This window comes from Macaca fascicularis, chromosome 5 (genome assembly GCF_037993035.2).
Source record: "Macaca fascicularis isolate 582-1 chromosome 5, T2T-MFA8v1.1".
Classification (NCBI taxonomy): Eukaryota; Metazoa; Chordata; class Mammalia; order Primates; family Cercopithecidae; genus Macaca; species Macaca fascicularis.
Window position 1 is genome coordinate 104,076,392 of NC_088379.1, and position 13,384 is coordinate 104,089,775.

The following is a 13,384-nucleotide window of genomic DNA, read 5'->3' on the forward strand; positions in this document are numbered from 1 at the left end:
GCAGAGGTTGCGGTGAGCCAAGATCATGCCACTGTACTCCAGCCTGGGCAGCAAGAGTGAAACTCCATCTCAAAAAAAAAAAAAGGATCCCACATTTTGGGGCGTGGAGGCTGAAACCAATAAAATACTGGCAACAGATGAGTATGACCAGGACCCAATGAGGCTACAGGAAAGGTGGCAAGGTAAGCTGGCAAGGTGAGCACTGAGATGCCTCATGCCAAGAAGACTGGCAGGTTGGCAGGTGGCGATCAGGGACAGAGCTCTCCTGGGGGCTCCCCAGGTTTCTGACTAGGTGAAGAATGAAGCATTTGGTTGTGTGTGTATGTGTATGTGTGAGAGAGAAAGAGAGAGCGAGAGAGACAGAGAGAGAGAGAAAGAGAGAGAGAGAGTGTGTGTGTGTATGTGTGTGTGTAGCAAAGGAGGTATCTGGCAGATAAGGCAGATAGAGTCTTAGGAAACTAGCTACAGCCACTGTGGTCCAGTGTATTCACAAGAGAGAACCAGCTGCTTGTGAACTTATCTGTAAGACCAGGTACCCCTCGGTTTTCCTTGTTAGAATGAGTCATGCTAATTTTCAGGTTAAATAGCCTCCAAAAGCTTCTCTGAGCCAGAGCTGCTCAGAAATGGGCTGCCCTGGGTGGGGCACAGCATGTACCCTCTTCTCAGGGATGTTTAAGAAAAGATGCTGGAGGATGATGTGTGCTGGGGAAGACAATCACACATTACATGACTATTGGACTACTTCTTGGATTTTTTTTTTTTTTTTTTTAATGAAAATGTCCCTGGATGATGATGTGTCAATAAAAGTTGGGAATAATTCTGGTAACAGGAAATATTACACTGCAACCGTTCTCCAGAAATGTCTACCATCCTTCCTCAGCAAATGAAGGTGGGTGCTTTGGATCCTTTCTCTGTTCTTAGAAAGGGGAATGGATGCTTCATATAGAGGGCTATGATTCAGACGCCCACCAGACTGCCAAGCTCCATGCTGACAGGCACATTTGGCTACATTCAACAACCCTATTTAAGATACATAAATGGCACATGCCATTTTCTTCTCCTTTGAAAGGAGTCTCCAACACAAAGGCTTTCACTTTTCATTCTCTATTTTAACTTTAAATACCAATGAACCCCCTGGTGAAACTTCTCCTCTACAAACATTCACTCAAGACAGTGATCACACCAACCACACCACATCTAAAAATTACAAAGGAGAACTTTGTACCAGCTAACGACAAAGGAGCTTTACCTTTTAGTGTTTTGCCATATTTAGCAAAACCTACTGCTTAACAGATTTAATCTGGACAGGCCACAGTCACTGTGCTTTTTGCCTGGTTTCTCCAAACCAACGACCTGCACAGTTCCCCACTTACTATGTGCATTAAAACGGTGGGGAGGAATCACTTAGAAGAAAAATATATACACCTACCTTAGTCCTGAAGATATCTTAGGGAATAGAATCTAAGTCTGTGATATATATGCACGAAATCTCCATGGATGGCACGGTGTGGTCGTGGGGGTGGTGGTGTACTTATTAAGGAGGCACGACTGGGAGTCAGGGCTAGAGAGCTCTCTCAAAAGAAAATAATGACCTGGGCCCTACTTTTGCCAGTGCCTTTGGTACAGCTCACTGTCTTGCCTGTAGATAGGGTGACCCCCTGATGGAAGGTGACGTTTTGGCTCTCAGTCTGAGAGCAGACAGTGGGATACTTACAAACTTGAGAAGGAAAGTGTTTTCCCGTAGCGCTCCAATGCACCCTGCAAATCCCAAAATGAACATCACTCCTCCCACCACAAGGAAGAGCCAAACTGGGTCAAAGCCGCCGAGATCGGTGATGGAAGAGATGTTGGACAGAACTCCCTGGGAGCAGAAAAGAACACACAACAAGGCACCAGGATGTGGGGTCAGTTTTCCAACATGTAAAGACTATCGCATTTGTCCTTTCCCCTCCCAAAGAAAACCTGCAGAGGGCATCTGATTATCAGGTATGTGATTAATACTCAAGAGAGGAAAGGAAGAGAGAAAGAGAAAGAGAAAGACAAAGAGAGGGAAAGAAAGGGAGAGAAAGAGAGAGAAAGAAAGATAGAGAAAAGAGAGAAACAAAGAAAAGGAAGGAAAGGAGGAAGGCAGGAAGGGGTGGAGGGAGGGAAACTGCTTTCTTTCCAACGTCTAAATGTGTTCATACTTTCAGGAAAACTATATGTAGAAAAAAAGTTGCCAAGAAACAGTCCTCAGACCCTGTAAGGAGAAGATGTGGTGTTACCTTTGGTTTCAATGTCTGCAAATATAAGTGGTCTTCAGTAAAAACAAGCAAAAAAAGACAGATGCATAAAAAACACACATACCCCATGACCCCCCAGAAAGCGGGAGGTCATCTTTAAGACCCAGGACACGCAAAAGTTAGACAAATGCCTACTGCAAAGCCCTTGGCATTTCTCTGGAAATAGGGTTGAGCTAGAAGCTGAAAACTAACACAGCAGCCAGTCCCGATTACAAACACCTACAAATTGTTTTTGTTTTTGTTTTTTTTCCAAGAAAAAAATTGTACCTCAGGATCTACTCTTGAGCTTCATGGGAGACCTTTATTAGCCTGAGATCCCAAAAGCCTTGTGTGGTTTGCTCTGGTGGCTGTTCTGAAGCTTGCTGTTGGGGTATTTCTTACCACCTTCCTTTGAGTTGAAATTTAAAAGATTTACAAATCAAAGTTTACTTCCTCACTTTCAACTCTTATTCTTCTGCCACAAGAACACCAAACAGACCCCGAGTAATTTCACTTTTCCACAAACAATGACATTTCTTTACTGAAATCCCCTCTTCCCTTATGTGTGATACCACACCAAATACCACCCAGAACCTATGTTACAAGATTATTTTGAAACTGTGGATGTGCATGGGCCTTAAACAGCCAATATCACCAATATTTTAATTTTATTAAAGTTGTTTGGTACTCTCAAATCAAAATATCTCCAGAGCATCATAGTATAGTTTGCTGTAAAGCCTTAATAATTTAAAAAATTGTTTTCAAAGCACTCCCAATAACCTGTAAGAACAGGAAGCAATCATCTGATTTTATACTTGAGGAAAATGGAACTCAGAGTAGTTTGGTGACTGGCTGAAGGTGACAGACGCCATTGCTTCTTTGAAACCAGTACACAATGTCTATTTCAGTACCAAGCAGGGGCCATACACTTGCTTCCCAGTACATCCCAGTCAGCACTAATCAACATCTGAACTTAGGAGTTTTAAGTTTTAATCCATTTAAAGGTTGCAGGTAGGAACATTTGGAGAAGCATATTTCATTTGTTCTATTTTTCTGCCTGTTTCTTCCTTTAGGGGGGTGTCAACTTACGAACAATAGGATATTAAGAACAGAATGCATATGGGGAATAAAGAACTCTTAAAATGTAAAACTTAAACCTAATTTTAAAAACTCTAAGGTTTAATGTCACAGACAAATGGCTGAAAGGCTATTAAAGCAGTTGGGATTGAGGGTGTATTCATTAACTTCTCAGGTGACATCAAAGAAGGCAACCACACCCTTCACGAGGCTGCATAGACCCAAGGTTTGATCCAGTTTTGTTTCTTGGGTTTCCAAGCAGCGAACTATGAATATTTACTCCAGGGGGAAAAGGCTGAAGGAAAACACAGAAATACCTATACACATGATGCTGAGAAAAAACTTGCCAGAGAAGTCAGACAAAACCCAACCAACAGGCTGGGTGGAGTGGCTCACACCTGTAATCCCAACACTTTGGGAGGCTGAAGTGGGAGGATCGCTTAAAGCCAGGAGTTTGAGACCAGCCTGGGCAGTAGAGTGAGACCCTTTCTCTATAAAAATAAACTTAAAATAAAAAATCCAAGCAACAGTGGTAAAGGCCCAGGATTGTTAGGATACCAGCCTCTCCCCCAAGAATGCCTTTAACCACAGATGTTAGTACCTGAAGTTTTCATGTTATGGACCTTCTCAGTCACGGGAAGAGAGAGAAGACTTTGGGGATACATGAAAACATTCTTAAAAGATTTTAAGTTTAATTATGGGAGAATAAGACACAGTTAACTTGGCACCAGAAAGAAGAGGTGGCAGTAGTAGAATTGACAGAAATGTCAGTTCCATCATAAAGAGGCATTTCTAATACTGAGAGATAGGACTAGCTGGATTTCCTAAGCCAACTAAGAATTCCTAAGCCAAGCTGGGAAAGGTGACCGCACCCACCTTTAAAAACGGGGCTTGTAACTCAGCTCACACCAACCAATCAGGTAGAAAAGAGCGCTCACTAAAATACAAATTAGGCTAAAGCAGGAGGTAAACAAATAGTGAAATCCTATATCGTCTGAGAGCACAGGGGGAGGGACTGTGATCCTGATATAAACTCAGGCATTTGAGCTGGGAGTGGGCAACCCCCTTTCAGTCCCCTCCCATTGTATGGGAGCTCTCTTTTCACTCTATTAAATCTTGCAACTGCACACTCTCTGGTCCCTGTTTGTTCTGGTTTGAACTGAGCTTTCGCTCGCCCTCCACCACTGCTGATTGCCGTCATTGTAGACGCTACAGCTGACTTCCACCCCTCCGGATCCGGCAGGGTGTCCACTGTGCTCCTGATCCAGCAAGGCGCCCATTGCCGCTCCCAATCGGGCTAGAGGATCGCCATTGTTCCTGCATGGGCTAAGCGCCCGGGGTTCATCCCAAGCAAGTTGAAGAGAGTTATAACACGCACCACATGGCCCAAGATTCCATTCCTTGGAATCCCTGAGGCCAAGAACCCCAGGTCAGAGAACAAGAGGCTTGCCACCATCTTGGAAGTGGCGGCCACCATCTTGGGAGCTCTAAGAACAAGGACCCCCTTAACAATATCACCAAGTCTGTTCAATGCACCAAAGAAGGCTGCCCTGAGAAATACGAGATTCCCCAACAGGGGAGCTGATGCTGTGAACCTTTGTCAACAGCGTTCTAGGAAAGATTCCCAAAGTGGATGGGAAATTAGGCCTTAATGACCTTTAAGATTCCTTTCAACTTTAAGAGTGTTCTATGATTTCATCCATTTTTAATGGGCTTTTTAGTTGCAGCTCACAAGTCTGAACAAAGATCAGATTGCTCCCAAACCCTCGCCCATGATCCATGGTTGTACACGAAGAGCTCCGCGGGTAAGACAATGATCTGCGCAACTCAGCAAAGCAAGCAGCAAGCTAGCAAACATACCTATGCCCGAAATATCAAAATAATCCCTGCCCCAAAGACAAAGAAGTATGATCCCAACTGTCAGGAGATTCCTAGATCATTTGCACTCTCTGAGTTTAATTTGGAGGATTAAAATTGCCTACTCAGACAAACTCATTTTAATACTTACTCTCCCTAGTCTGCAGAGGCAGTTTTAATTGAGAGGCCTTCAACTGTTTCCACGGAAACAACAATCATTTGGGGACTGAGCTGGACTGCAGGTTCGACTTATTTAATCCTAAATTCTGGCAAACATAGAGCTGCAAACAGATACTACAGAGTGGGAAGGGGAACTAATCTCCCACAAAGCATAGGAAAGACTACCAAGAACTGTATTTTTAATGAATCCAGAATAGACCCATGTAGTTATCAGTTGAAAACTAACTCAAATCTTTTTTTTTTCCTGGGTGGAAAGAATATATCCTTTATCTATCTATTTAAATTATTTTAAATTTTTAAAAAACTGAAATGGACGTAAAATTGTATGTATTGGCTGGGCGCGGTGGCTCATGCCTGTAATCCCAGCACTTTGGGAGGCCAAGGTGGGCGGATCATGAGGTCAGGAGATCGAGACCATCCTGGCTAACACGGTGAAACCCGGTCTCTGTTGACAATGCAAAAAATTAGCGGGACGTGGTGGTGGGCGCCTGTAGTCCCAGCTACTCGGGAGGCTGAGGCAGGAGAATGGCGTGAACCTGGAAGCAGAGCTTGCAGTGAGCCGAGATCCTACCACTGCTCTCCAGCCTGGGCGACAGAGGGAGACTCCATCTCAAAAGAAAAAAAAGAAAATTGTGTGTATTGTACATGTCCATGTTTTGAGGTGCGTGTATATATAAATAGTGGAATGACTAAATCTGGCTAGTTAGCACATGCATTATCTCACATAGTTACCATTTTTGTGGTGAGAACACTTGACATCCACTCAGCATTTTTCAAGAATATATTATTAACCGTCATCACTACCTCAAATCTTGAAACACAAGAAGTGAATGTGGAAGTCAATGCCCAACAGCCAGTATTTTTTCCCCTTGGGATTAGGCTTACTTACCTAGCAGGAGAGAAAAAACAGACTTATTCTTTCATCTGTGCACAATTTCCCAACATTCCCTGAAGAGCAGCAGTTTTATTGCTTTTGACTACATGGAGGGATTGGGAGGCCAAGGTGGGCGGATCATCAGGTCAAGAGATGGAGACCATCCTGGCCAACACAGTGAAACCCCGTCTCAACTAAAAATACAAAAATGATCTGGGCATGGTGGTGCGCGCCTGTAATCCCAGCTACTCGGGAGGCTGAGGCAGGATAATCGCTTGAACCCGGGAGGCAGAGGTCACAGTGAGCTGAGACTGAGCCACTGCACTCCAGCCTAGCGACAGAGCAAGACTCTGTCAAAAAAAACAAAACAAAAAACAAAAAAGCTGAACATAATCCTGACAACAGTGATTTGGATTACAAAAATGATGGGGAGTTGACTGTTCAGTCTTCTGTTGTCCTAAAGATGGGGTCTCTCTCTGGACTTTTTCATTTCATTAAGCTCAATTTGACAGATGAGTAAGAAGTGCTAGTATATGCCTGCTGAAGAGTAATTATAATTAAACCTTGTTGTTGACAAGAAGCTGTAAGAAAAAAAAATCTAAGATTACAATTAAGTCTGCCAAGTAATTTAAAACAGGCACTCAGATTCATGGTAAATCCTTAGGAATGTGCAAGAACACCACCAGCAGACACCTAGTCTTCTGGGAACCTGAGGCCCCCCGCTTCTTCTTCTGGGAACAGCACCACCTCCTCCTTGTAAGGATGCCTTTGCCCCTCCTTTCACTCCATGGCCCCTCAGAGCTGCCAGGATCTCATACGATCCCACTGGCCTGGTGAGGCCTGAGAAGCCTGGATTCCCTTCCTGAAGTGCCAGGATTTAGAACAGGCACCTTTCTCTAGTGGTTGAGACTCTAAAATGCCAAACTCCAGAGCCTTGTGAAGCATGTCATATTTCTTACCACGTGAAGAAAGTCAGATTGCAGTGAGAAGTAGAAAACCAGTGCTCAGGAAGAAACAAAGAACAAGAGTAGGGAGGGAAAATCCAGATGGCATTATAAATTCCCAGACCAGTGGTTCCTGAGGCCTGCCCTAGAGCTCCGTGTGTCACTCCAGGAGCCTTAGATACACTCCCTTGATGGCTTACACCCCTTCTCTTTGGGTCTTCATTTGCATCTGAGAAGTCCTGCACAACACAAAAGCTTTGAATAAACTATGCTTCAGTCCTCCATGCATGTAAACACACACACACAGGCATGTAAACATGTACACACAGACATGCACATAGACACACAGAAACACACACACGTGGCCAAAGCTGGGAAAAAATGTGGGTATAGGGAGCAAAGGGATACACCGGGTTTTAAACGGTCATTTTCCCCAGCTGGCTGATATTTCAAGTCAACGTAGTAATTAAGCCAGTGTAAACAGTCTTCATTCATGTTAACTCACTATGAATTCAGCGTCATCAATGAAATGAGCAGTTCTGGGGAACCTGTGTGGAACTTTTAGGTGCTTTGTCTGTGTTACTGACAAATAATGCATAACATGGTTTAACCTCCAGTTCTGCATGTAAACTTGAATGTTCAGCCCTTGAGTTTAAATACCAACTTTTAAAATCTCAAACACGGAAAAAAATCAATACATTGGGAGGCTGAGGTAGGGGGATTGCCTGACGCCAGAAGTTCGAGACCAGCGTGGGCAATAAAACAAGACCCCATCTCTAGAAAAAATTTAAAAATAAGTCAGGTGCACTGGTGTGTGCCTGTAGTCCTAACTACTCGGGAGGCTGAGGCAGAAAGATCACTTAGGCCCAGGAGTTGGAGGCTGCAGTGAGCTATGATCACGTCACTGTACTCCAGCCTGGGCAACAGAGTGCAATCGCATCTCAAAAAGTAATAAAACATAAATAAGCAAATAAATACAAAATGTTATCCGACTACTCTCTTCTGTACCTGTTTATGCCACAAGGGCACACACAGAGCTTGGCATCTATATTCCATAGGAAGTTCTCATCCTTCTCCTACCTGAATCCTAAAAGCAGAGCAAGCCCTGGGGGCTAAAGATGTCAAGGGTACTAGACTTTGCACATAACGTCAGAAAATAGCCCATGAAGCTGAATCTAACTGGAACAAGGATAAATGAGCAAGAAGCAGAGTAATGGGCCACACAGTTATTTCCATCTGTTTTATTTGACATACGAAAGTGAGATTCTGAACAGTAGTAGCAGAAAGAGAAAGATTCAGAAAGAGAGAGAGAGAGCCAGAGACCAAGACTGCAGGTGATGAGAAAAATATATTCAAGATGATCGATTCAGAATGCTGTGTGGGAAGAATTCCTATACATATATCTTATTAATACATTAAGATTTTGTTAGTAAGAACTGATATAAATGAATGTATTCATAAGAATTCTTTATATGCAGACTATATGCTATGTCAATATTCTTCTTAGGATCCTTAATCTTCTCTTCTCCTGCCTCTAAAGTCTACAGCTGTTGTTGCAGCAGGCAGCAGAGGCAAAAAACAAATTGACCATAACATAAAATGCTGCTATAAAGACAATATGAATAGCAGTCAATTTAAAAAGTTGAAAGAAAAAATATATTCAACAAATTGTCCATTCTGCAAATTAGCTCTTGGACAACTAGCTCTGGCTTATCCATTTGAAGCCTTTAAGAGATGATTCTGCAGTAGGAGATTTCCATTATCCACTAGGAACCAGACAGCATCTCTCCTAACTTAGCAAAAAGACCAGTATATGTCTAAGAAGAAGAAATAAGACACATTAGTGGTCCATGTCTGAGGCAATAGCATTATAACAGAAGTTTAGAGAGCCAACAAGCAACAGTGTATCCATTTGCACCCATCATGGTACAAGGGAGACTGTGATATTCCAGCCACTTAAGACTAGCCTGCTCTAGAGTGGCGCAGAGAGAGCATTCCAGAGTCAACCTCCTACTGAACTGTACTTAAGCCAGTGTGGCTCACCTCCAGTATCCCCTGGGATCCAAGTAAATCCAAAACTCAGTGGGGTAGCCTGGACGATGAGGAAGACAGACAAACAGACAGACACTATAATACAGACTAGCTTGTCTTGAAACCCAATCCTAGGCTCCACTGAGGCTTAGGCAGATGAAGTAACCTGGCTAAGATCACACTTACTACCCGTGTCATCTTAGGCAGATTACCTCATCTGCCTAAGCCTCAATTTCTATATCTGTGAAAACCGTACTCTACGTTCTAAGGTTATAATGAAGATGATAGAGACAATCCAAGTAAATCCAAACACGATGTGAAGTGCTTCGAACATAGTAAGAATTCAATAAAAGTGTATTGCCATCATCAGTTATCACTATTATATTAATAATATAATTATTAGAACAAGAGGAAGACACCAGACACTGTAGAAGCACCCAGGAGGAGTGTCTAACCCAACTGCTCTGGAGAAGAAACTGTTTTGCTTTGGGTCCTTGCCCTGCCTGACCCCCTCTAAGGAAAGCCATGGCCACACCTGATGATCATGCCTAACAGAGGTGACCATCACTGACTTGTTAATAAGATCTTTTTGGGGGGAGAATTGGAAATAATCTAAGACATGGAGAGAAAAGGCAGAAGGGGGAGGCCATGAAGAAGCTGAAGCCAGGAGTAGGCAGAAGTCATGAGTGGTGGAAGCTTAGGGTACTGAGAAGTGGTGCAGCAGAGAAGAGAGCAGGGAGGAGTCAGTGACTGCAGTAAGACAGCAGTGGTGTTGCCAATTAGCAGTTGTGTTGCCCCGATGGTGGCACATGGAACCAGGAGAAAGGACACCTCTGTTGCTGAGGTGCTGACTGGCACACTGGTTGTCAGTCACCACTCCGGAGTGACCTTCCAGTGGCTAAACTATGTTCTATCCCCTTTAGATCTGGCTGTTCAGTGGTTTGATGAACATAGTATGTCTCAGTAAAAATGTGAAAAACCAGACAACTGGCCAGGCGCAGTGGCTCATGTCTGTAATCCCAGCACTTTGGGAGGCCGAGGCAGGCGGATCACGAGGTCAGGAGATTGAGACCATCCTGGCTAACATGGTTAAACCCCGTCTCTACTAAAAATACAAAAAATTAGCCAGGCATGGTGGCGGGTGCCTGTAGTCCCAGCTACTCGGGAAGCTGAGGCAGGAGAATGGCGTGAACCCAGGAGGCAGAGCTTGCAGTGAGCCAAGACCATGCCGCTGTACTCCAGCCTGGGTGACAGAGATAGACTTTGTCTCAAAAAAAAAAAAAAAAAAAAGACAAACCAGCCAAGCTTCCCTCTCCTCATTACTGCCTTATTCATTCAGCTGTCTCTGGAATTTAAGCAGCTTCTTCCCCATGCTTCTGCAATTAAAGGAATATGTTATGAGCAACTATTTCTTCTTGAAAGAGGTTTCTATGCACATGCAGAAATGAAAAGGCAAACAAAACTCCAGAAGGGTTCCACACCAATAAACTTCAGGAGTGTCTGTGGTTTTTTTTCATCACCAGCACAGAGGAGCCTCAGTGTGCCACCTGGCAAGCTTCTTCTCTCAACCCACACAGAAAAGAAATACAAAAATAGCATTAATAAACCCCAAGGTCTGGGACTCTTCTGCTTTTGCATATACAAGCACATTCCTTCCAACTGCTGGATAAGAAAGAGAGAGAGAGACAGGCCTATGAAATGTGCACCCAAAGCTAGGCCAGATGGACCCCTCTGAGATTTATGAGACTGGCTCTTGATTCACCCATCCCTCCATGAACCAGATCCTCCTGACAACAGCTTTCCTAGAGTAAGAGATAGAGAAGCATTTCCCTAGCGAGAAAGGGTAACAAGGAATGACATTTCAAAGGAAATACAGCTACTCAGAGAGGGGTGGTCCTGGAGAGTTGGAAATGTGGTTCTAAACAGTATACACAGGAAGACCAAATAGAGACCACAGGGCCACAGAGGAACCTGTCCCTATAAAAACTTGTCAAAGATGCTCCGCCGCTCTGTAAAACTCCAAACATCCGTCTATCTAAGGAACTGCTGCAGAGGCCAGAGCGACGACTAGGAATGAGAAGAAAGCTTGTCAGGCCCTGAACAGTCCAGGGAGATGTAAGGGAGCAAGAGCAGCTTAGTTCATGCCTGACAAAGAGATACGAGGATAAAAGACGACTAGCAGTTTCAAAGATGCATGGCTCCTTCCCATTTTTTCTTGTCAAAAAAGGTCATCAGTGAAACTCAAGTAATGCTTTTTTTGCAGATTAAAAAGTGGCCATGACCTGCCTTTGAGGAGAGGAGGAGGAGGAGGGGCGGTCATCTTTCAGGTCTCTATAAAATCCTGCAATCAAGTAGCTGTTGGGGAGGCCGGCGGTACCAAGTTCCATCAGCTGGCACTGCTCACAGGCAGGGAAACCACCATCCCTACTCACTCTGGTGGGAGCGACTGCCCCATCAACACGGAAACAGCCACATGCAAAAGGGCAGCCTTTCAGAAATCACCCCTGCTCTCAGCCATTCCAGATAGTTTCATTTACATTCAGAAGACGGGAGACATACCTAGAAACATTCCTGCCTAGGTGTAAAGTTTAAGCTGAAAGATTTAATAGAGGCTCTGGTATGGACTGAATGTTCATGTCTCCCCCAAATTCACATTTTGATACCCTAAGCCCCAGTATGGTAGTATTTTGAGGTGGGGCCTTTGGGAGGTAATTAGGTTTGGAAGATGTCATGAGGGTGGGACCCCCATGATGGGATTCATGTCTTTATAAGAAAAGGAAGAGGCCGGGCGCAGTGGCTCACGCCTGTAATCTCAGCACTTTGGGAGGCCGAGGCGGGCAGATTATGAGGTCAGGAGTTTGAGACCGGCCTGGACAACACAGTGAAACCCCGTCTCTATTAAAAATACCAAAATTAGCCAGGCATGTGCCTTGTAGTCCCAGCTACTTGGAAGGCTGAGCAGGATAACTGCTTGAACTCAGGAGGCGGAGGTTGCAGTGAGCCGAGATCGCGCCACTGCACTCCAGCTTGGGCGACAGAGACAGACTCCATCTCAAAAAAAAAAGAAAAGAAAAGAAAAGAAAGAGACCAGGGCCCTCCCTCTCTCACTCTACCATGCCAGTACACAGCAAAAAGGTGGCTGCAAACCAAGGGCCCTCGCTAGGAACTGAATCTGTCACCACCTTGATCTTGGACGTCCCAGCCTGGCGAACTGTGAGGAAGAAATATTTGTGATTTAGGCCACCCAGTCTATAGTATTTTGTTACAGCAGCCTGAGCTAAAACAGCATCTGATCATGGTGCCCCAAAACTCAAGTGAAGAAAGGTGAAGTCTGGACTAGCGGCAGGTGATCCTCTATTCTAGGACCTCAAAGATACGCGACTCGTTCATTTATTGAGCAAATACTTTCATGAGGATCACCTGTGAGTAGCCAGGTATTATGTTAGTCAAGGGTATTTCTAGCAAAACATACAGCGGCACCCTCAGGAGCTGAGTCTAGAGGGGAGACGGTTAAGAACAGAGTGCACAGAGCAGAGGCACAAGCAGTGGGTGTTATGGGGGTGCATGGGGAGGGACAGAAGGTCCTACCAGCAAGACTGGAGACAAAGTGACAGGATCTGGCCCAGTGGGGCCTCTACATGACAAGCGGTGAGAGGAGATGAAGAGGCTGATTGGGCGAGGCTGGGTTTGCATCTGAAGGCGTTTGGAGCAGAGGAAGCTCCAGGCCATTCTGAACTTAGAAGCCCACTCACGTGACAGGTGCTATGGAAGCAGCTGTCAGGCTCTGGGGTGATCCAGGTGAGATCTGCTGAAGGCCCGAACAAAAGCGGCACCAAAAGAGCTATACTGCTTAGCAGTGACTCCAGCCAGGCACTGGGCTACGTGGACTATTTCACCCTCACCAGAAACCAGCCAGGCAGGCACTCTTACCCATGTTAGGAGACAGACACAGAGAGGAACTAACACGCCCAGGTAGCCCAGGTCAGGAAGTGACAGAGCAGGGATCTGAGCCTGGGCCACCTGACCCCAGAGCAGGGTTCACACCACTCCCTGTGATCTACTGCAGGAAGATGGGGTAGCAGCGGGCAGGAGGATTCTTATTTCCAACGTAACATCATACATGTGTTTCCAAAATTTTAAGAAAAATACACAATATGATG

General features: G+C 44.7%; 1 protein-coding gene across 6 annotated transcripts in view; it reads right to left on the reverse strand.

The window, feature by feature from the left end:
• The window catches only part of TSPAN5 (tetraspanin 5), a 181,588-nt gene that overhangs the window by 13,623 nt on the left and 154,581 nt on the right, over positions 1-13,384 (reverse strand). For 3 of the 6 annotated variants that reach the window (XR_012434969.1, XM_015450499.3, XM_065545260.2), the window contains exon 3: positions 1,715-1,861. The exons of the other annotated variants lie outside the window; for them this stretch is intronic. Coding sequence is in view for 2 of the 3 variants with exons in the window: in XM_015450499.3 (XP_015305985.1) it covers positions 1,715-1,861 (147 nt within the window). In the remaining variant the exon portion in view is untranslated. The remainder of the gene's footprint in view (positions 1-1,714; positions 1,862-13,384) is intronic. 6 annotated transcript variants of the gene reach the window in all.